This window comes from Cryptotermes secundus, unplaced genomic scaffold (genome assembly GCF_002891405.2).
Source record: "Cryptotermes secundus unplaced genomic scaffold, Csec_1.0 scaffold1150, whole genome shotgun sequence".
Classification (NCBI taxonomy): domain Eukaryota; kingdom Metazoa; phylum Arthropoda; class Insecta; order Blattodea; family Kalotermitidae; genus Cryptotermes; species Cryptotermes secundus.
The window spans coordinates 156,370-180,241 of record NW_019718284.1 but is presented as its reverse complement, the minus strand read 5'-3'; the positions used below and the strand labels follow the sequence as shown (position 1 = coordinate 180,241).

The 23,872-nt window shown below is 43.1% G+C and overlaps 1 protein-coding gene across 1 annotated transcript; it reads left to right on the top strand.

The window, feature by feature from the left end:
• The first annotated feature begins 5,197 nt into the window (after window positions 1-5,197).
• LOC111875631 lies at window positions 5,198-23,789 on the top strand. Its single transcript, XM_033750197.1, has 2 exons — window positions 5,198-10,297; window positions 11,689-23,789. The coding sequence occupies exon 2, from the start codon at window positions 20,155-20,157 to the stop codon at window positions 21,208-21,210; it is 1,056 nt and encodes a 351-aa protein (XP_033606088.1). The 5' UTR covers window positions 5,198-10,297; window positions 11,689-20,154; the 3' UTR covers window positions 21,211-23,789.
• Window positions 23,790-23,872: the final 83 nt, after the last annotated feature.

Genomic DNA, 23,872 nt, shown 5'->3' with positions numbered 1-23,872 from the left:
GCTATCAAAGAAGTAGAAGTTGATAATGACAGGGAGAGTGTTTTAGATGTTAAATTTTGAACTGGGTGCAGTGTGACAGCGACGTGAGTGTTATACACCTGATGATGGCCGTCTGAGGCCGAAACATGTAGTGCAGGGAGCAAGATCAAAGACACAAAATATATTGTTTGCACTTGAGACGGAGTTTACATCAAATTAAAAAATATATATTTCATGACTTTTGGAACACACCTTGTATGTGTGCCACCTAGTCACATGACATGAGCATCATTAAATGTTTCGTAAGTTGGAGAAAGTATCCCTGGTGACAAGCAGCTGCAGTGCAGCAACAGAAACTACAGTGCAGCGAATGATAACAATGGCATCCACATTTCGATTGCACACAAGAAACCTACTCTGAACTTGAACTCCATCTCTTTCCCACTTTGAAAACATGTTGCAGTGAATGATAACATGGTCAACCACAGTTCGATTACATACACGAAACTTATTTTGAACTTGAGCTCCATCTATTCCCCTCTTTGCAAACATGTTTCCTTCGTCTCAGAATATTAGAACTTCACTAGGTCAGAGTTCATTCTGGCCTTTATCTTAAGCAAATTATATTTCAACCGAGGGTTGTATGGGAAATTGTTTTCTGACACAGATGGGTCTTGTTTATGAGTAGGTAAGAATGAAGACGCATTACTTTATAACTGACTTGCAAAGTTCAGGTTATCCACCTCAGTGTGAAACTCTGAGAAGCAGAATCAGTACCAAGATTGAATGTGGGTAGGACTATTTATGTAATTTCTTTACCTGTTTCATTAAACGTATCCAATACTGAAGTGGAAAGATTTATAACTTTCCATTACTGACCTGGAATATGAAAAGATACCAGATTGTCAGTATTCATTATATTTCTTTGTAAGATATATTACTTTTGCCATATAAACCTTTCCATTACTGAACTGGAAGTGACCAGTGCGTCTTCGGCGATTAGTAATAGCAAATTTTATTAAAATTTCGAAGACGCAGAACTGCGTTCTGAACATCACTCATCACCATCTTTTCGATTTCAAGGTCAAGTTGGCCCGGGTATAAAGTGGTGATAGGATGTCACAATATTAAAACTGTGTGCACGATGTAAAGATGACTGACACTTAGAGCCCCCCTTTCGACCTGATGCATTCCCTCCCCATGTAAGGTTCTTATTATTTTAGTAAGTAACGAGGAACCGTTAAATGATGAAGCTTTTGAGAGGCGGTTACGGGTTGTTCATGCGTCGGCACCGTTTTGGTATGGGGAGAAGAGGTTGGAAGCCGAAGTTAAGGTGGAACCATTGGAGGAGGAGGGTTATGACACCGTTGACTTATGTTCGTCGGACAAGGAGAATTAGGTTTAGGAAGAAGTGTAGTGCGTATAATGCTAATGTTGCACAGAGAAGGGTTTCATATATGAGGGAGTGTGCATTTCAAAACATATGTGAAGGTGGACAATATGTTACAAGGAAGAATAATATTGGTGTATTGGGAATGGCTGATGTTTTGCCAGATTGTCAAAGTTTTATTGATCATATTAGAGGAATGTGGGGTTCTCAATATATATTTGTAAGAATAACAGGTGTAAGTATGTATTGTTTTGGATTTGAGACTGTTGCTGAAAGGGGAGGGTTAAGACAGACAGGTCCTGTGCCTCAGCCTAAACTTGGGGATTTTAGTTCCAATGTAATCGATGCTCGGTTCAGTACGACTCCTAAGATTTTTTGGCAAACGATGACTAGTACAGAAGCACATGGTGCATATGTTGATGGTCTATCATCAAGGGATGGGACGCATCCTGCCATAAAAATGGTGTCCCTGAGGAAGAACTTAAGGAAAAAGGTTACATGGAGATTTCCAGATACTGTTAGTGTGAGTATGTTACAATTACCAGCAAAGGGAGCAACGTACACGATGTCCCGATGGTGAAGTATTACAAACTATTTCATTTTATGATACCGGTAACACTTCTCCGCTTCAGGTCACGTACTCCCGATAACACTGCTCCACGTGCGCCTTATCTTTCTCCATATAACACAGCTCTATGCTCCTTCCAACATCACTCAGCAATGGTATACCACACAGCGTGCATCCATTTCCTGCCATTCTGTGTCTGTCCTCGTTGCTGGAACAACAACGCACAGTGTCCTTATTCAGACCTCTGTCACAGCAACCTTTGAACACAACTAGCCAACGGCGTTCTATTTAACATACAAGAAGAGTGGGAAGATGAAACCTCTTCCAACATAGAACCAACTGGCGATCTTCGGGTAAGTGTCATACAACATACCAACAATGTTATCATGGACAGACCAAGCTCAAACGAGAGACACTTGGCCCCAATTCACATCTCCGACGGGAAAGACGATCAAGCTCCCACCGAGGAGATACATTCTCTTTTCGTCGACGGAGAAGGAGCTATCAAACACACAGATTCAACTATACTCCCAGTATGTAATGGACAACCATCTACTATTCACAGCTCCTGAACCACTATCTTCACTGACATCCCATCTACAGTTAGTATCCCTACCAACAACCCAACCATCACAACAGACACAAGACCTAATTCTATCCCTGACCAACACATCTTCGCGGTCCCTACGTCAATCCCTATTCGCGAGAGCGATAGAAATGTTGAATCTCAAACCACAAACACTGATGATACAAGAAGAGAACATCCGATCTCCGTTCCTGGCATACACGACAACGACTCTGGAGGATGTCATAGCAGCCCTACTCCTCCCAAAAGAAAAAAAAGAGCATCTTCTGACCGACTCCCCATCGCTGGACATTCTCGACGTGTCGATGAATCTCATATTCCAACATCACCGGCCAGCCCACAAGCCTCGCTCGCTGGATCAGACGATACGGACGGAGGCGATTCCGACCATCCAACGTACACCTTCATCCTACACCGCAACACGTTCGACGCCATACCACCAACAACCAGACGTGCCCCAAGCTTCGCCATCTTCGACCACGGGGACCACGTCCATGTCATCTTCTCCACCAAGCAGCAAAACAACGCATCCCCACATCTCGCAAGTATCCTTAGATTCCTTAAGGCCAGCCTTGAGGGAATTACAGAAGCTCATGCTTCTTTACAATTCGTCCGTTACAGGACAAGATTCACATCGTATCTCTTGCGCAAGGGTTTCGCCACTTTCTATAAATATGGATCTAGAGTTCTCTCCATCCTCAAACCTTTCATCGACGCCTTGACTCACTATGACACCACTGATATTCCATCCACATCTGGTCTCTCCTGTGAACAATACGTTGAGGCTAAAAAACATCGTCCAAACATACTCGATCACAATATTTCTTCATATGAATCTTTCCAGCGCACTCTCCCCACAGACATCAAAATTCAACTCCTGAAGCAACTAGGGTACGTGGGTCAAAACATCATTAAAACACTCATTAAAATTCATACCATAGAAAACCTCCAAACAATCAAGACCAAACACTATTATCAGCTTATCATTGATAATTATGATGTCAGCCTAGTTCAAGATTCCAACGTTACTTGGCTCTCTACACTTTTCAGATCAAACAACATCTCGGTTGATAGCTTCTTTTCTCGCTTCGTCATCATTCATTCCACAAACATCACAAAAATTAACACATTCATCCTCCATGGTCCCACCAACACAGGAAAATCACTTCTCCTCAATTTACTCCTCAAAGACACCAAACCAACCCGAATCGCAAGAGAACGAGATAAATCCAACTTTTATCTCGATCAGTTACCCAACAGCACTGCAGTATTATTTGAAGAGCCAATTATTGATCAGACCACAATTGAGGGTACACCCATCCCCACAGACATGAAGCACGCAGACAAAGAACTCATATATCGTCTGCCTGTCTTCATTTCTACAAACCAACCAATCTGGAATTGGGTTTCGGCGGATGATGTCTCCCCAATAAAGCAACGCATCTTCCAGTTCGACCTCACCACCCAAATTTCAAGTTTCGTTGACAAGGCTGGTCACATTCCCCAACCCCAATCTATCATCACCAAACATGATGTCTATGCCTTATTCCTCCATCACCTACAATCCATCCATGATCAATACATTACCCTCTTGGCATCCCTACCTATATCTGAAACATCTAAACCATATACCAACCACCTATATCTGAAACATCTAAACCATATACCAACCAACACTTCCACAAACTCCAAGAACTACAGATACAAACTCTATCACAGTATTCATCCGACACTCTTTCAAGAACTACGGAGCTCCCAGATGTATGAGCCTCAAGACGACAGACCGTCAAAAAAGATGCGCGGCTCTACTACAACCTCAATGGGTCAAACAACTCATCAAGTAGAACAAGATGGGTATGGCAAACACATGTACCCTATATCATCTACTGTACCTATTCCAATAAAGACCTCACACGCTCATGGTGAGATTAAACGTTCTCTTTGGTTGAATCTTTCTTTCTGCGACGCTGGTCCCTGTGGATATGACATCCTATATCACCTCCTTCACTTTTGGCTTGGAATAGACGACCAAGAAAATAATACACTAAAAACTTTTAATCGCTTAGCCGATGCTGGCTATGGCATCACTTGGCACGAATTCAATCTCTCCATATATAACCAAGCCACAACGAGGAAGCGTCTTCTAACACAAGGTTCTACCACCTACGAGACGATAGACTTCAAGTTCAGTTCCAGTGACCAGATTGTCAGTATTAATTACATTTCTTTGTAAGATATATGTTACTTTTGCCATATACACCTTTCCATTAATGGACTGGTATATGAATGATACCAGATTTTCAGTATTCATTACATTTTTTGTAAGATATGTTACTTTTGCCACATTACTGAACTGGAATATGAATGGATACCAGATTGTCAGTATTTATTACATTTATTTGTTATTTCTGCCATATTATTCTGCCCAGTACTGAACTAGTGAAGATGAATATATCACTTTTTTTTTTATATCTTTAAATGCAGTCTTAATCTTGTTGAAAAGAGTGTATTTCACATTCCCGAATTCCATCATTCTAATGAAAATAATAATAAATGGGAACGTGACTATTGTTGCTTACAATATATGATTTATAATACTTAAATGTGGGTCCACACCCAATATGTTGGTCACAGACCCGGCCAAGTGGGTTTCTCCATTGTTGTGCCCGGACCCTTTAGGGAAGTTGGTTTTGATATTTTAAATTATTTTATTAACGTAGGAAACATGAAATTATGGCCAAGTGGGTTTCTCCATTGTTGTGCCCGGACCCTTTAGGGAAGTTGGTTTTGATATTTTAAATTATTTTATTAACGTAGGAAACATGAAATTACGGTTGAGCTAGAAAGATGAAGTCAACTACGGAAACACACACAGCTCCTGTTTCTTGTGATTCATGATTATTCATTTCCGTTAGTCAGCCGCTCCCCATGATACTGGAAGAATTATGTGGCCGGCAGGAAAGACCATATACGGGCAAGTTGCTAGGACAGAAGGGAATTTAACCAATGGGAATCGACGATTCCCAGCGCGTCCATGAGGACGGAAGCACGCCACGTTATCAGACGGTGTAAGAACCCTGGAACAAGGGGCGGAGACGCGAGCTAGAGCTGGACGCTTGTCACTTAACGCCATCAGTAGAACGTACCCGAGCCTTCGGGGCACGACTCCGCCAGGGTGCGAGGCACACCCTCGAGACCACGGAGAAGGATGACTTCATTGTAGCAGCCAGAGAGACGGGGCAAGTAAGTACTTGCCAATGGTCGGTCACGGTCACAGTTACACAGCTTAAGGTTGTATTGTGTCTAGGTGCATTTACTCAGGTCAAATAAGTTAGAATAGAAACTAGTAAAGTAGAAGAGTGAATTTGTGTAGGCAAGAGCCCAGTGTATCACTACGCTCAGGAGGTACTCGCCAGACGGAGCCTGAGGCTGGAGGCGGGACGGCCACGGTCCTCAGGCCGATCGAGTAGCGAGTGGGGCATCGGACACGACACAACCACTTGTGTGTGGACTTAACAAGTATCAGAACGGCTAGGGTAGCCAAATAACCTGTAATGCTTGCCATGTTTTAGCCATACGGTTTAGACTAAGATAACTTTATGTATTAGGGTAGGTTAAGATAGACCCTTGTAGACACATTCCATAAGGGTTGTAACCACTCATTTTTCTGTATTTCTCACATATTATATTCCTACATTTAAGGTGTTTAATTGAGAAGGTTGTGGGAACTACTGCCCTTGGACCCCTACCTTCCCTCATCCGGAGAGAGGTATCTACTGGTGACCCCAGGGGGGAGGTTGGGTAACCACCCCCTGCGGCACAACAAAACTGGTGGCAGCGGCGGGATAAATCGTAATTCTGCCCGAATTGCGGGACTTGCGCTGATAAGTGAGAAGCGCGAATGTAGATAACTCTCGCCACTCAGGTACGCTTAAAATGAGTTAATGATATGCACTGTATGCTACGTGTAAAAGGGAAGTAAACCTTGTCTTGCATTTAAGGGATTTGTTCAGACGATTTTTTTTTTGTGAATAACGGATTTAAGTGTTGAAGGGTGTGGTCACTTTGTGTAACAATTTAGCGGGATGCCTTGTGATGAGCCAGGTAGAGGTGGAAGCCCTTGGGGCCCAAGCGAAGGAGCTGAGAGGGGAATTAGAAACCCTTAGGATAAGGGAGACGCCCCGGGATCGCGTCGGAAGTAGGGACTCTCCCCCACGACGAGGTCGAAGAAGGAGTCGCGGAGCACACAAAAAGACCATCCGATGTTTTCGATGTGCGGAGATAGGGCACTATGGGAGCGACTGCTGTCAGGACCCTGATCCTGATTTTCCCGGCTGGAGGTATGGGAATGAGTATCGACGTACTAGGGGAGGCGGTCGTTCTAGGGAGTCGCGCACGACCCAAGGGGATAGGAATAAGGGATGCCCTAGGGGGCTAGGCCCAGGAACGTCAGTAAAGCCATGGGTTCCCTCGGGTGGGGTACACCCCTTGGTCATTCAATGTTATCACTGTTATGAGTTTTGGCACCGGGATCGGGACGACCCAGGGAAGCGCCGGCCCTCTCTACAGTCGAGTGAGGAATGGAAACCGGAAGACACAGCGGCGGAACCATCGCCGACTTCACCAAGGTAGGTCGGACGACTTGCCACGACGACCAGCGCTTCCGCCCGGAAAAGAAAGGTAGGAGGAAGTGTTACGTTTATATTTTGTAAATTACGATTATTTTTAATGTTGTTGTAACGGGTTTATAAGTAAATTTTTAAATTTTTATGCTTGTGAGTTAGAGAAGAGTTATTGCAACAAGGACCATTACAATTGAAATTACGGCCTAAGAATTAGAATGAGTTAGGAGAAAGTCGTGTTATTTGTGAGGTTGATAATTTGATGTACAACGGGGAATAACAGGGGCTGATGCTCTCAGACGTAGGGAGGCAAGTCGGTTTGCGAACCAGTGCGCTTATCCCAGGAGGTAAGCGGCGTCAATTGTCAGGCTAAAAGGTCGAGCGGTGGCGAGCGATTCGCCGCCTAAGCCGTCCGTTGCAGGGAACGTCGGACGCGGGACTGATCACCTCGCTGAAGGCGCTGCCGCGTGAGCAGGCTGAGAAGGCCCATCCCAGGGTTGAACTCGGGAGGTGCCGACGTTGATGTCTGGAACGCTATATAGCCCTCGGGTAAACTGTCTACCTCTCGCTATCTGAGTGGCATGTGGATAAAAGACTGAAAAGTCGTATGCGTAATGATGTTTATTTTAATGGCACCATACCATGTTATCCGCGAGGAGCTAAACTTAGCCCTACATTTAGGTACGCTAACTGCGTACGTGACTCGAACAAGGAGTCGAGTGTGACCTTAGGCAAATGAGTTAATGATTAGAAAAGGGGGGTAGAACATCAACTGAAATCACCTAGGTGGAAAAATGACTGGCTGGGTAAGCCCAGTTGAGTTAAATGTGCACGAATGATATGAGGCCTGAGGATAATTAGCCACGGTTGTCCTTGAAAGGACGTAGATTCAACGAACTGACAGATAAACAAAACGGGACGCAAGGGAGAATAATCGAAGTAGGTGCCAACTGTTACTAGAGGGAAGGTACGATGGGCCGAACCACTAAGGTGGGCCTCTTCCATGAACGCAGGAATAGCCAACCGCGACATTGGAATGCAGGAAACGGCCGATCGGGGAATCGGATTCTTGACTGGAAGAAATTCCCGGGATCTGATTGGAACTATAGAGAGGGGGNNAATGACCCCAAGGGAAAGAGCAAATTGCACCAAAGAGTACGGACTAGGTAAACCCAACTAGTAACGAGAGACCGTGGTGGTAATGGAGAACGATACCAGTATTGAATTTATTTGTGAGGCAACGGCAGGGACGCCTGTCGATACGGTCCAACAGGACCAACCTCCATTAAATGTACTGAGGCATAAGAAAAGGATAATGCGTCGCAAAGCTAATAAATTGGCGCGAGGGATATTAAAAATACCCCCCTCTTTGTCGTCTAGTGGTACGTCGTTACGAGCACTACTAGAGACGTTTTGAACCCCACTATTGAATGAAACCCCAAGAAATAGAACATGCAAAATTTATGGTCCACTGTGATGACTACCGTTTTTACGTTTAAGTAACACGAACATTTTATGGATGAAACAGAGACAGTAATATTTTATTTAACTTCAATTTACGTAGTGTTACACATGAAAATTTTACTTGAAGAAGAATGATAGTAGAACAGAGTTGTGAACCCCTTAGTCGTGTAGGGACATGGGAATGAATTTCGGTTTTCAGGAGCCCCCTTTGACGATTTAATGGACCGGATGCTACGCCGATTAATAGAAGTGACGTAAGGATCAGTGTGAATAAAGTGCTACCATTTAGTGAGTCTATCAAATACTAGGTATAAGAGTATCTGCCGCAGAACCCCTAGCCCGATTAACATCACACGTGCAGCTATTCCAGATACCAGCCGACGAAGAGACACAATACCTTCTCCTCTCCATCACGAACACATCCAACAGACATCTCCGTCAATACATCCTGACAACCTTCCTTCGCCTCTTCTCTTCAACACCATCGACGATGGTGATACAAGAAGGAAGCGAAAAAGATCCTATGATGACCTACACAACAGACAACCGAAACGACGCTCTGACTGTTCTCCTGGAAACGAAACCCAACAAAGAACAATTCCTTGCGGACAGCCAGATGACTCTCCAAGACCTGCAAACGCCGATGAACCTTCTTCTCTTCAACACCACAGGCCAGCACTTCTCGACACCCCGTTGGAGACGATACGGACGGAAGCGCATCCAACCACCCTACATACACTTTCATCCTCCACAAAGCGACCTTCCAGCCCCTCCCCCCAACAACAAAAAAAGCACCATCCTTCGCAGCCTTCGACCACGGAGACCATCTCCACATCATCTTCTCCGTCGGTCATTCAAACAACGCCAGCCGCCACCTCAACTCAATCCTTCGATACCTTAAAACAGGCTTTGATGGATCTTCAGAGGCACATACTACTCTTCAACTCGTCCGTTTCCCAACACGGTTTATTTCCTATCTCATCCGTCACGGTCTCGCCACATTCTATAAGTATGGTGTCCGAACTATTCACATCCTCAAACCCCTAATGGATGCGCTTCTCAACTATGATACTACAGATCGTCCATCAACATCGCCCCTGGCCTGCAAAAACTACATAGAGGAAAAGAAGGTACTCAACAAGGAAACTATCACCTCTCGCACCTTCTCCATCGACTTCATATCCCAACTCATCACTACCCACTGTTGTGCCCAGGATTTTTGGAATTTGATTTTGATGTATTAAATTATAATATTAAGGTTTGGCAGATATGAATTTATGGGTGAGTTAGAATGATGAAACGAACTACGGAAATCAAGTTTGTTCATGTATCCTGTTATTCATGATTATTCATTTCCGTTAGTCAGCCACTTCCCATCATGTGGGACAAAGTATGAGGCAGTCAGGAAAGACCAAATATAGGCATGTTTTAAGAACCACAGGGAATGTAGCCAATGGGAATCGCCGATTCCCAATGCGTCCATGAGGACGGAAGCACGCCCACGGATCCAGATGGTATAAGAACCCTGGGACCAGGGGGCGGAGCGGGAAGACTGGACGAGTGTTGCCAGACGCCAGAGGGTACGTTTTCGAGCCCGTGGGGCCCGACGTCGCGAAGTCGCGAGGGGCATCTCTGACCCAGGAACAGAGAGAGAGATGGGAGCATAGTATCGCCCAAGGATGGGGCACGTGAGTACTTGCCAATGGTTGGTCACCCGAAAGAACTGACAGGCCACCCGGCAGAGGTGACAGGTCACAATTGAAGTACTAATTTGTATTAGATTAGGTTAGGCTCATGGAGCATTAGGCACAAGAGAGAAGCGGGTAAGAACGAGACGGCCGGAGCCTGTTACTACTCCGGATCGCTCAACACGTTCCATTATATAGGAACTGCATTTAGATAGGTTAAGTACCATACTTATGTGCTTGTGAGTATTATTTGCTTGTGACAGGAGGACGAGGAAGAAGGATAGAACACGCTACAGCCGCAAGGCACCTTTGTATTTGCTTTTAATCATAATTAACCTATTTCTAATATACACATTTTTGCTTTAGTGATGTATTACTGTGAAATGGTATAAATGTGACCCCTGCACTACCTTTTCCCTTGTGAGCCCCCGGGGTTGGAGAGAGATACCTACTGGTGCCCCGAGGGGGAGAATAGGCCACGACCCCCTGCGGCACAACACCACACCATTTCCTCCTACGAGATGTTCCAACGCGTTCTCCCGACCGAAACCAAAATTCAACTTCTAAAACAGCTTAGCTATGTGGGTCAAAACATCATCAAAACCCTCATCAAGATCCACACAGTCGAGGCTCTCCAAAACATCAAAACCAAACACTTCTATTCCCTCCTCGCCGAAAATTTTGACATCCACAAATCAGACAAACAAAACGTCTCTTGGCTTTCCTCTGTCTTCCGTTCAAACAACATCGACATCCCAGACTTCTTTTCTAAATTCCTTCTCATACATTCCACGTCAGCCACAAAAATTAACACATTTGTCTTAGAAGGTCCCACAAACACGGGCAAATCCCTTTTGGCTTCCCTCCTCCTGGCCGATACGCGCCCCACGCGAGTGGCGCGCGAAAGGGACAAAAGCAACTTCCACCTGGACCAACTCCCGAATAGCACCGCCGTGATATTCGAAGAACCCATAATTGACCAGACTACCGTCGGCACGTGGAAGCTCCTGCTGGAGGAGGGCCCCCCATTCCCACCGACATGAAACATGCCGACAAGGAGATTATACATCGCCTTCCGGTCTTCATCACCACAAACCAGCCAATCTGGAACTGGGTTTCTACCGAAGACATCTCTCCCCTTAAACAGAGAATGTTCGTCTTTCATCTTACGTCGCTTATCTCCAGTTTCATCACTAGAGATGGGATCGTCGCTCAACCACCATCCATACTCACGAAACACGACCGCTACGCTCTCTTCGTTCATCACTTCCAAGATATGCATCGTTCCTATACTAACCTCTTAACCACTCCCCCCCCCCCATTCCGCTAATACCTTCACATCGCAATCAGTCAAAGACATTGAAAACATACAAATCGACTTGTTGTTGCAGGATCCATCCTAACCTCTTCATCGACTTCGATCCCAAACCAGTCATCACAACGCCCATGGCCGATTCCACTTCAGAACAACAGGACCACCCATCCAAGCGAGCCAGAGGATCAAGCGGGATGGCCTCCATGGGCCAGACAACACACCAAGTCGAACAAGATGGTTATGGAAAAAACATGTCTGTCATGGTATCTTCCATTCCTATACCTATAAAAACAACCCACGCTTACGGAGAAATAAAGCGCTCTTTATGGTACAATGTTTCTTTATGTGATGTTGGTACGTGTGGTTATGGCCTACCCTATCACCTTCTCCAATTTTGGGTCGGCATCGACAAAAAAGAAAACACCCTCAAACAATTCAACGTCCTATCCAACGCGGCATATGGCATTACCGGGCACATGTTCTCTCTCTCTCAATCTACAACCAGGCGACAACAAGAAAAAGACTCCTCACACAAGGATCCACCACATACGAAACCATCGACTTCGAAACATCACAAAATCTCATGATCCTTACAGACATGAATCAAACCCACACCCCCGCAGTTCTTTGGCCCTCAGAATTCCTGCCCCCCGGTCACAAAAACACCACAAACGATTTACAGTCTGGCGCCAATTTCTGCAAAACAGAAGAACTGGCAACAGGGCACACGAAGACGTTCACGTTCTCTCCTGAACCCTTGCCCCCTTCCCATGTATGGGAACTCATTCACATTGACGGGTCATCTGCACACTCAGATGAAATGTTTCCCGCGCGTCAGCACACAACTGGCTTCCAAGCTAACGACATCCCCATCGTCGCCGCATCAACTGGTAACTTCACGTCTTTGCATCTACAATGGCAGCCTCAGCCCATGCCGTACATCCAACTCGACTCTCCTCACATCCTCAGCGAATCCGGAAACATGAAATTCATATATCGCACACGATGGGATTTCTCTATCCCATACACGTTCCACATGCGCCCATCTTCCGACTCCGAAGTCTCCTTCAACAAATACGTCACGCCATATCCCAAGGCCAGGGCTGTCCCTACCTCCGAGAATGGCCCCATCGCCCTCCACTATCTCGCCAAGCCAAACCTCAAATAATCATCTCATCACCATCGTGGATTATGCCTACTGGGGATATCACGTTAAAAAAAACGACGCACGTGTCAGACCTCTTGGGTGCGTTGGAACTGGCACATCATATAAAACCAGAAGTCCTAAGTGTCTGCCATCTTAGTTCCGTGATGACCGCCCCGGCGGTCAAATCGTGTTATGTTATCCGTCCTTTTGTGTGTGTGTATGCAGGCCAATACCAGCCTTTAACGTTTTTGGCGGTTATTAACGGCAAATTCAGTGAATTTCAAGAGAGTAGAGGTTAGCTTTTAGCAGCGCCCTAGAGGTACGTACATCTAAGACAGGGTGCCGTTAAGAAAACACAGGTAATGTTGCACGGAGAATACGTAGGACATGTGGAAAACACACCGGGTATCGCCTTGGACATGAATCAAATTTGCTGTATTAAGGATTTATGATTTTAGAACGCTAGGAATGTTCGGACATGAGAGTCGCTGGGAGATCGCGTGCTTATCTTTTGGGGAGGTGTAGTTGCCCCTAGAACCAGTGTTAATGTCGGACAAGAAGGGACCAACGTTCTGTGCCATCTTATGGCTGTGGAGGTCATGTGAGTACTTGTTTATATTCAGATCACTGTGAGCAATTGCCAATTTTTCTAAATGGTGTAACATAAGAGGAAGAAGTAACGATTCCGTAGAGAGTTTTTAAAACTGAATACATTAAATTTTATTTGGTTTGTGGAATATCTCCTGGATTGAGAAATTTAGGGGGGACAGACCCTGTGTCAACACATCCTTGGCCGTCAGACTTAGTGCTGGTACAGTTCGATTTCACTAGCCGGTAATTTTAGTATAGATTTTCATTTACAGTTTTGCTTCAGGATATAATTACATTATGGTTGGAAGTAGTTGAATATTTTGTTAAATTGCGCACTGTATGTCGTCGATACGAGTTACGGATTACACAGACAGAATTAACAGCTATTATATTTGGTACTCAAAATTATAAACACCTTGTATGGTAGGAAATTTAAAAGGAAACTAAAATTTTACGAAGAAGGGACTGTTAGGTAGGTTTAACATTTAATTATGAACGCTGAATGGTCGAGGATAGCCAACTGTTGTAATACCATTATATGAGACCCTTGGATAATTATAGAAAGATATGAAATTGTATGGGTTAATGAATTCTGTATATGCTTTTTGTTTGTTTGATTTTGGCATTTATAGAACGATAGTTAACTGCAAATTGTCTGTCGCAGTATGTTATTTCCGTTCTTGCAGCAGAGACCGGAAGCCACAAAATGATAACGCGGGTGATGCACTCGCTTACGAAGCTACGTTACAGCACTGCCAGGGAACGTACTGCGAGAGATGTTAGAAGAATTTGCAGACGATGATTAGGAAAACGAAATTACACATGAGGATTAAATTTGAAGAGGAAGAACGATTATATTTAAAATGGAGACGGTTAATATTAAATTATATTACGATTAGATGTTGCAGAAAATTAAGCGGGAATAGATTTGCGATAGGATGAAAAATTAATCATTTAGGCTTAATATGGATTGGAATATTAATAACTGTTTATGTTAAACAACATGATTTTTGTGTAAAATTAAGGTTGGACGCTACCTACAGTACCAGTGAACGAATTACCAGGAGCTACCGCACTGATTACACGGATATTTATATATTTTGATGACCTTTTTTTAGAAGCAAGAACATTTATTATGTTAGTTACACGTAGATTTGCTTTTCGGAATATGTACAGACTCAAAGGTTTCAGAATGATTCATGATTACAGGTTGTTAGTAGAGTGGAGGGAAACGGTGCATGGACCGACTGCACTGCGTTCGATCCGCAGATGCGAGAGACGGTTGAGGAAAAGTTTACGTAAGAGTTAGCCAAATTGAGAGGTATTACTTAACGAATTTGGAAGTGATTGGGTCAACTTATCAGCTGCGCGGTGATGGCCTGCAAGACCCCCTTGCCCACATTTCGTTGAAATGGTTGGTAATATACCCACGTGGGAGACCGAAGCGTGCCGATGGAGGACGACTTGGCTACAGCAACGTCGGGAAAACAAATACACTGACACAAGATGACTCAGTAAGAAGGGATTACTCACAGGAACTGGCTCGACACTAACGTATTTGACTGAAATGTAAATTAGACGGCAAAATTTATGCGAAGTAAAGGGATTTTACGATTTGAACTATTTTAGGCCAACAGGGTAAAGAAAGACAAAAGGGAGAGAAGAAAAGTCAGTAGAAGGAAATAATATTGCAGATAGATGGAACTGTAACCTTTGAGTGAAGTTAACCATCACGGGTATAAACACAAAAATTTTAGGAAAGAAGTAACGGGAATTAAAAAACTACGAATAAGTTCATTCAAAAACTGGGGAAGTGATACTTATTTTATAAAACAGTTAGAAGGAACTTTAAGACTTGTGAACTACGTAAGGGACAGGATGTGGCAAGAGATAAGAACATCCAGTGGCACCGCCGGAAGGCAACTACTACCTGCCATAACTTGTTTGCACGATCAACGGTAAGTAAATGATGTGAAATTTTAGGAATTGAACCCAGGAGCCGACCTCAAATTGAAAGGTATCGAAGGATTCGACTTACTACCGACGGGACCCTCAATTAATAGGAAGAGATCCGGAGCCATGTACCGAACATGTTACCAGGTAAGTGGAGAAATGCTACTCGTGCTACACATCCGACCCAAGCAACAGGGAGAACATTTGGGAAGTACTTGGAAAATTGACAGAAAGGTTAAGAATACTTGAGTGTAGAGAACGCGAGTTTAACATTAGGAAATATGAGACTCGGCGACCAGGAAATTAACGTTTAAGATATCGCATAATTTGTAACAGACGGAGTAAGAAATGTAACAGGTGGAATGAAATTGGGCAGAACCAGAGCAGACACGCAGGGTTATGAATGGAATTAAAATAGGAACTAGATAATTTAAATTAATACCTGAGTGACGAAGTACAGACTTAACTTGTTAGGAAAACGGAACCGAATGACTGAAGAAAAGGCAATGATGATTACATAGTAGATGACCATTCACCTATTTTATTTTAAATTATTGAAGTTACGGGTACGTAAGGAGGTATTAGACGTGAATTACAATGAAGAAGAAGTAATGAGTAAAATTTGGAGATATGATTAAGATTATATAGTATTAATTTTGACATTTAACGCAGTGCAAGACAACTTATGATCCCCTGAACCTGTACCAATGTTATATACGCTACTATACACACTATTTGTAATAAGTATTATTTAGGGGAACACAGAATTAGAGAAATGTTAGTGACCAGCCATGAGCAATGTTACTTACGCGGGATGACGGCAGACTGTAGTTATATAATTAAACTAGTGATGTTTAAGGAAAAGAAATTGTTGGAATTGAACTAGAAATTACATTTATTAAGATGAGTGAAATTGTTAGACATTGGGAAATTGAATTAAAAAAAATAGTCTGCCCTCACCAACCATTGAGGCCCAAGCGAATGAGGAGGCTACAGGAAACTAACAGATTCACATCTAATTCTAATACCTGAGTTCACAGGAAGCACCACTATGAGAAGCAACTGTAACCCTACTAAGCAGAATACTTCTTGTAATTTCCAACGCTATTATCGATGGTCGCTGGGGACCAAATGGAGTTTCCGCGTCAGTCAAAGCTGACGCCGCCCAAGGAGCCTGACCACCACCGGTGACGATCGACCACCGACGCCAGGTGTTGGCTGCGGAAAGAAAACATCACCGGACAAGGATCGCCTGCTTGCAGCTTGGCGCGTGCTGCAGAGCGTGCGGCCACTGAATTTCATTATTGTAACGGGAAAAACTTATGAACAAAGTTACCAGACGGAATGCAGTAACCCATCTTCTATTGTCCTTACCTTCAGATTTTGGCAACGACCATTTTTAAACCTGACCAGAAGAATTTTCCTACACCGAATTGAACGACCTTTTACTGACCTAGAGTTGAGACCCAGGTCTACACCCACTACATTGGTCACAGCCCCAACCACGTATGACTGCCCATGCTGTACGGAGGATCATAGCAAACTTACGGGAGTGACGACGTCACATCCTGCTACCGCACAACAGACGGCGGCGGAGACCGTCGACAAGCCAGCACCCGTGTCCAGCCTAGGACAGGGGAACGTGTGCAGTTCGCTCAACCCGGCAAGTTCCTGCCCCGGAAATGGTGGAGGAAGCACTCATCGCCGCAAGCAACAGCGATATGAAACCAGCAGGACCGTGCGTGCCGACAAGAAATGTCATCAAAAGTACAATAAGGACCATCAGCCCCACAAAAACGGGAAAATTTATAAACAGTGAGACTGAGTTTTGTTAACAAAGTTGAACAAACTGAGGACGGAAAAGTGTCAAGGACGCATAAGATAGAGTGTTTCACTTTAACACTTATTTTGCATTTTGGCTGTATCCACTTAGGTTGTTTATAATAATGTACTGTAACCATTTAATTACTGTATAATGTTATCTTATTTTTGGTACGACGCCGGAAGTGACTGATAGCATCAGCCGTCTGCAGGAGTAGCACGGATAAGCAGTTCCAGTGACATTACAATGTGAACAATGTGAAGGTTCCAGTGAAGTTGCTATACGGACTATACGGACACACAAATGAAGCCAAGAAAAGAGAGACATGTGCCTAACATGTGTTAAAAAGTGTAAAACAGTATTTATGTTGGAACAGATGAACAGTTAAAAGAACTTATGTCAAGTACTACATTTGCAATGGCGCGTGTAAGCGTTCAAGAATACTTGTATATGTGAAATTATGTAAGGAATGTTACAGGACAACTTGTAAGCATTTTTGATTAGGAAAGATAACCTGCAAGGTTAATGTACGGGAGGGAGAATGGAAATTCACCTTTAGGAAGCTATAATTTCCATTTAAGGGAGAGGCAATGTTGTTCCCGGACCCTTTAGGGAAATTGATTTTGATATTTTAAATTATTTTATTAACGTAGGAAACATGAAATTATGGTTGAGCTTGAAAGATGAAGTCAACTACGGAAACAGACACCGCTCCTGTTTCCTGTGATTCACGATTATTCATTTCCGTTAGTCAGCCGCTCCCCATGATACTGGAAGAATTATGTGGCCGGCAGGAAAGACCATATACGGGCAAGTTGCTAGGACAGAAGGGAATTTAACCAATGGGAATCGACGATTCCCAGCGCGTCCATGAGGACGGAAAGCGTGCCCACGTTACCAGACGGTATAAGAACCCTGGAACAAGGGGCGGAGACGCGCGCGCTAGAGCTGGACGCTTGTCGCTTAACGCCATCAGTAGAACGTACCCGAGCCTTCGGGGCACGACTCCGCCAGGGTGCGAGGCACACCCTCGAGACCACGGAGAAGGATGACTTCATTGTAGCAGCCCGATAAACGGGGCAAGTAAGTACTTGCCTATGGTCGGTCACGGTCACAGTTACACAGCTTAAGGTTGTATTGTATCTAGGTGCATTTACTCAGGTCAAATAACTTAAGTTAGAATAGAAACTAGTGAAATTTAATTTAGTGCTTAAATTGAAATATTAAGAGCAAGACTTGGAGTAAGCAGCTTTATAAACAACTGACACTTATATCCCTGTGGCACGTAATAGTGGCGCCATAGTGTCGCTGTTATGTGAAGCAAATATATATATATCTTATGAGTAAAAGATGCCGCATAGCGTCTGTAATGTTACACTTTGCAGCTGCAGTCTAGCGAGGTCTCAAGAATCGTTGAGAATATCGCTGGACCAGCGTTTTCAAAGGTGTAATTTTTAAGAAGGGTATTGGAGGGTTTAAACTTGTAATACCGCCTTCCTTTTGAATGAACGAATCAGAAGCAATGATGGAATATATCTGCGAGGGTGGGAGAACTTATGTCCCAAAACTCAACGATATAGTCCGAGCTTCTAGGGGAGTTCTCATTCGGTCATTCCTACGGACAGACGTGTTTTAACATATGATAATATTAAACAGTGAGCAAATGTAATGTGTGTCGGCGTAACATTATTACCCTTTGTCTCCTCATGATCCAACGACAACCCCAACCTCTTTACAATTTTGATGATATTGTGTTAGAAATAAAAGGCAAAATGCAACACTGTCAGCAAATAGCGAGAGAAAGATTAATTAAGTGCAAGGAAGCACAGAGACAAAGAGTGAAATCAAATTAAAGTGATTTCAAGGAAAATGATTTAGTTCTCTTAAGGGTAGAGAATAGGCAGAAATTGGACCCATTGTGGAAACGGCCATATGAAATAAAAGAAATAAAAGGTTCTAATGCTGTTATCCAAGAAATAGGCAAAAGGAAGCATCATGAAATACACATTAATAGGCTGAAACCGTACTTCTCTTCAATTTCAGAAAATGCAGCTGTGTAAGTGGATACTTTTAGTCACACTCTGCATGTGGTGGAGACTACTCCAAGGGCAGACCATTGATGAGGTAGAATCAAAGACAGGAATTTATTTTGATAAGATGGGAACTATATTCTTTTACCCTATGAACTGGAAAGTCGTTACATACATTAACCTAGAACCAACATGGGAACTATGGAAACAGACTAAAATTCACCAGAGAAAAGTTACCGATTTTTGTCAGAAAATCAGGAACAAAAACTGGTACCATTACACAGACTGTGCCACATTCGGACAGTACATGAGGTCTAAAAGTAAATATATTGACAATTTAAAAGATTTGGTAGTTGAATATATGACAGACAATCAAAATTCGAACCAAAGACTTAAACGAGGAGTTCTAAATTTCGTAGGCGAAATATCGAAAATTTTATTTGGAACTCTGACACAAGCAGACGCAAGGAATTATAATAATCACATTTCTGAACTAGAAAATGAACAAAAAGAATTTTTGCATTTGTCAAAAGAACAAATGACAATTATTAAAACAACGATCACCTCAGTAAACTCCACATTGCAAAAGGTAAACCAAAACGAAAAAGTAATGACAGAAGGCTTAGCCAAAATGCTAGCCAAAACTATAGCGCACATAAATTTAGTGAGATAGAAGAGGAGATAAAGAACGTAAATTTGATTAACGAGCAGTTTAGGCTAATACAAAGAGGAATTGATGAGAGTCAGCACTCATTCGAAATACTAATTGATGCATTTGTCCATGCCGAACAAGGGTCCCTACAACCGCAACTTATCACGGTAGAGAAAATAAAGAATTTTCTGGTCACACAGAAACTGCCAAATGGACTGGACTACCCTAACTTTCCTTTCCCCGAACTGCAGAAAATTATAACACCCAACACCTACTCCTATAAACAATTTTTAGTGTACATATTGGAAATTCCATTGTTTTCTTCCACAACTTACAATTTGTATAAGATGTTACCATTTCCAGCAGCAGTAAGCAAAGAAGAATCCACTTATAGCTACATCGGATTCAATAAAGAACTTATATTTAGTGATCCCTTAAGACAGCATTATGGCAAAATGACAGTTAATGAATTGACAGGTTGTTTCCAATCAAATGAATTCACATATGTATGTAAGGAAGAAATACCCATATATACGTACGTTCCTGACATGGATTGTGAAGCCACTTTGCTTCACCCTTCAACTTCGACAGTACCAAGAAAATGTGAGTACAACTTTTTCAAATTAAGTAAGACATTTTGGATACCCCTACATAGGAGTAACCGATGGTTGTTTGTCACACCACAAACAGAAACGTTCACAGTGTTATGCCCAAAAGGGCCAACCACTTTAAAGTTACAGAAGGAAGGCAAATTAACTTTAGAACCAGGTTGCAAAGGTTATTCATCATATGTAACATTGTATGCATTGTCAACATTTTACACAAATTTAACAAATGACTATGTGCCTTCTGCACCAATAGACTTCGACTGTTGCTTCGAAGATCTAGAGAAATTAAATTTTGAAGAATTACCTCTGCAAATTCCTTTGGTCAATGTAATGTCAAATATAGATGACCTAAGAGTAGCAAGTATGAGGGCAGATGAAGTGCAACAAATGATAAAGGATCAGGAAACGAAACATGAACGAAACCTGTACATGATGGCAACATCATGGGGATCAACACTTGGTGTAATCTTTGTAACAATTTTATGTATTTGCTTAAGCTGTTGCTGCTGTAAATGCTGTAGAAACAGTTTCTTTTGGTTATGGGGCAAATGGCACCCAAAGGAGTGTTGGAAACAAACACAAGAAAAGTGTTGTGTTAGTGTTTACAATTATAATGGGTCCAGAGTAGAATACGCAAAAACAAACACCTCTCCCGCAGTTTCCATAAAATCCCTACCTGGACTGGAAAGCCCAAGTACTAGCCAACCCAAGAAGGAGACGGAAGAAAAATTAAGATTAAAAGATGATCTGGATTCCATAGCAAAGAGAACAAGAAGTAAGAGTATATTCAGATAAAAGTTCTCACCCCATGGTAAAAACTTCTTAACAAGAAGGGGGGTGTAATGAAGAAATATACTAGATATAATAAGGAAATGTACTAAGAGCAATAATTGCATAAAGGTAGTGAATAACCAAATATTTTAAGTCTATTGTTAACCGTATAAGTAATAATATAGAGGAACTAATATAAAATTGTATTAAGAAGTATGAGAGAAACTAAATGTAAAAAGCCATCATTAAGACCAAACATAAGGCTCTTTGTATGAAGCCTTTTAGCTAAGGAGTTGAGTAATGCAGACCGTCCATTACTACAAATCTGTCAGGACCTAATAATCATTAGATGAGAGAGCGAGAGCTTGCTATGATGAAATCACACCACTTGGAGCAGTGAGTCCATGAATGTAAAGAGTATATTCTCTAAGTGGGCTATAAGATTAATCTGGTGTCGATAAACAAACTTTCTAAAAGATGCGTTTCCTTCTCCGCTGATGCGCTGAGAACTCTGTTCAATGTCAAGATAAAGTTTCACTGGTGGCATTCCTTTTAGCCAACGCCCAGATTAACCCTATAAGGGCTAGGCGTGGGTACGCCATATTGAGATCTTACTCTCGACTCTCAAGAGGGCGAAGCTCTGTTTCATCGCAGTTCAGTCTCATCCTTTGTCTGCATTTTCTACCACTTGGTCTGTGGATCTTGGTTGAAGTTGTGAATAAATATACCAGCAATCAAAGAGACTTAGCTTTCTTTGTTTATCCACGCCAGAAGAAGAATTATCCCGAAGAATCATCTCCGTCATCGTCACAGCTAGCTACTCCAACATCACCAGGTGACGTCGTGGTGGAAACTTCATGAACAAACATAACACCCCACCCAACAACAGAAACCAAAGGGAGAGCGAGCGGTAACACTAGTAAAGTAGAAGAGTGAATTTGTGTAGGCAAAAGCCCAGTGTATCACTACGCTCAGACGGGACACGCCAGACGGAGCCTGAGGCCGGAGGCGGGACGGCCACGCTCCTCAGTCCGATCGAGTAGCGAGTGGGGCATCGGACACGACACGACACGACGACTTGTGTGGGCTTAACAACAAGTATCAGAACGGCTAGGGTAGCCAAATAACCTGTAATGCTTGCCATGTTTTAGCCATACGGTTTAGACTAAGATAACTTTATGTATTAGGGTAGGTTAAGATAGACCCTTGTAGACACATTCCATAAGGGTTGTAACCACTCATTTTTCTGTATTTCTCACATATTATATTCCTAAATTTAAGGCGTTTGTTTAATTGAGAAGGTTGTGGGAACTACTGCCCTTGCACCCCTATCTTCCCTGATCCGGCGAGAGATATCTACTGGTGACCCCAGGGGGGAGGTTGGGTAACCACTCCCTGCGGCACAACACCATGTTGTATGGAAAATCCTAGCGAACTTGTCGGAGTGACGACGTCACATCCTGCTACCCCACTGCAGAGGGAGGCGGCGACTGTAAACAAGCCAGCACCCGCTGTCCAGCCTAGGACATGGGAATGCGTGCAGTTCGCTCAACCCGGCAGGTTCCAGCTCCGGAAATTTTGGAGAGCACTCATCGCCGGAAGCAACAGCGATATGAAACCAACAGGACAGTGCGTGCCAACTATGAATGCAACCAAGAGTACAGTTGGGACCATGAAACCCAAAAGTGTAACTACTATTAACGCCACAGAAGTGGGAAAGACCACAAACAGTGCGAGGTTGACTACATTTTGTAACGAAGTTCTGAACCAATTCAGGGAAAAAATAATGTGTCAAGGACGCATAAGTTACTAACAGAGTGTATCATTTTATTTACCATTTTAGTTTGCATTTTAGGTGCAGTCACTTAAGTAGTTTCATAATAATTGTGAATGCTTAGAGAAAAAATATAGAAATAGTTATGGTAACCCAAAAATGGAAGCCTAACTGGGTGAAGTTATGACTTCCATTTGAGGGGGAGGCAATAAGTTTATCACTTATACACAGTGGAACGGATGGGATGGACAGTTGGATGACTGACCGGAAACCGTATGAGATCATACCAGTGAGTGTGTGCGGTAACCGTCGGTCAGCCATTCCAAAGTCCTCGCATAAGAGAATCACGCACCAGCCGAATGACTATATATGGGAAATTAACACCTAATGAGAATAGGCTATTTCAGGGCGGATCCCGCGTGGGTAGTACTTGCGCGACCCCCTGGAACCTTATAAAATCCCCAGTCATAGTGCTGGAAAAAGCCTTACTTTGAGAGTAGTAGTTGCTCCTAGAACCTGTGTTAGTGCCAGACATGAAGGGATCAGCGATCGGCGCCATCTTATGGCCGTGGAGGTCATATGAATACTTGCCTATATTCAGGTCAGTGTGGACAATTGCCAATTCTCTCTAAATGGTGTAAAACGAGAAGTAAAGTTACAGCAGATATTTCATAATCAAAGCGTAGAGGCCAATGTATACGGTTTTAGGAACTGTAGAAATTTTAGGATTACTTCATGTATTATGGTAGGTTAAGGTAGTGAACTACATGTACATAGAGAATTCATACATAATTATATAATTTATTACTTCAATTGTTATTCAACGTGTTGTTACTGTTACCTATCCTGACCCAGTGAGAGGTATCCATAAGTGCCCCGAGGGGTTAGGCTACCATAACCCCCCTTGCAGCA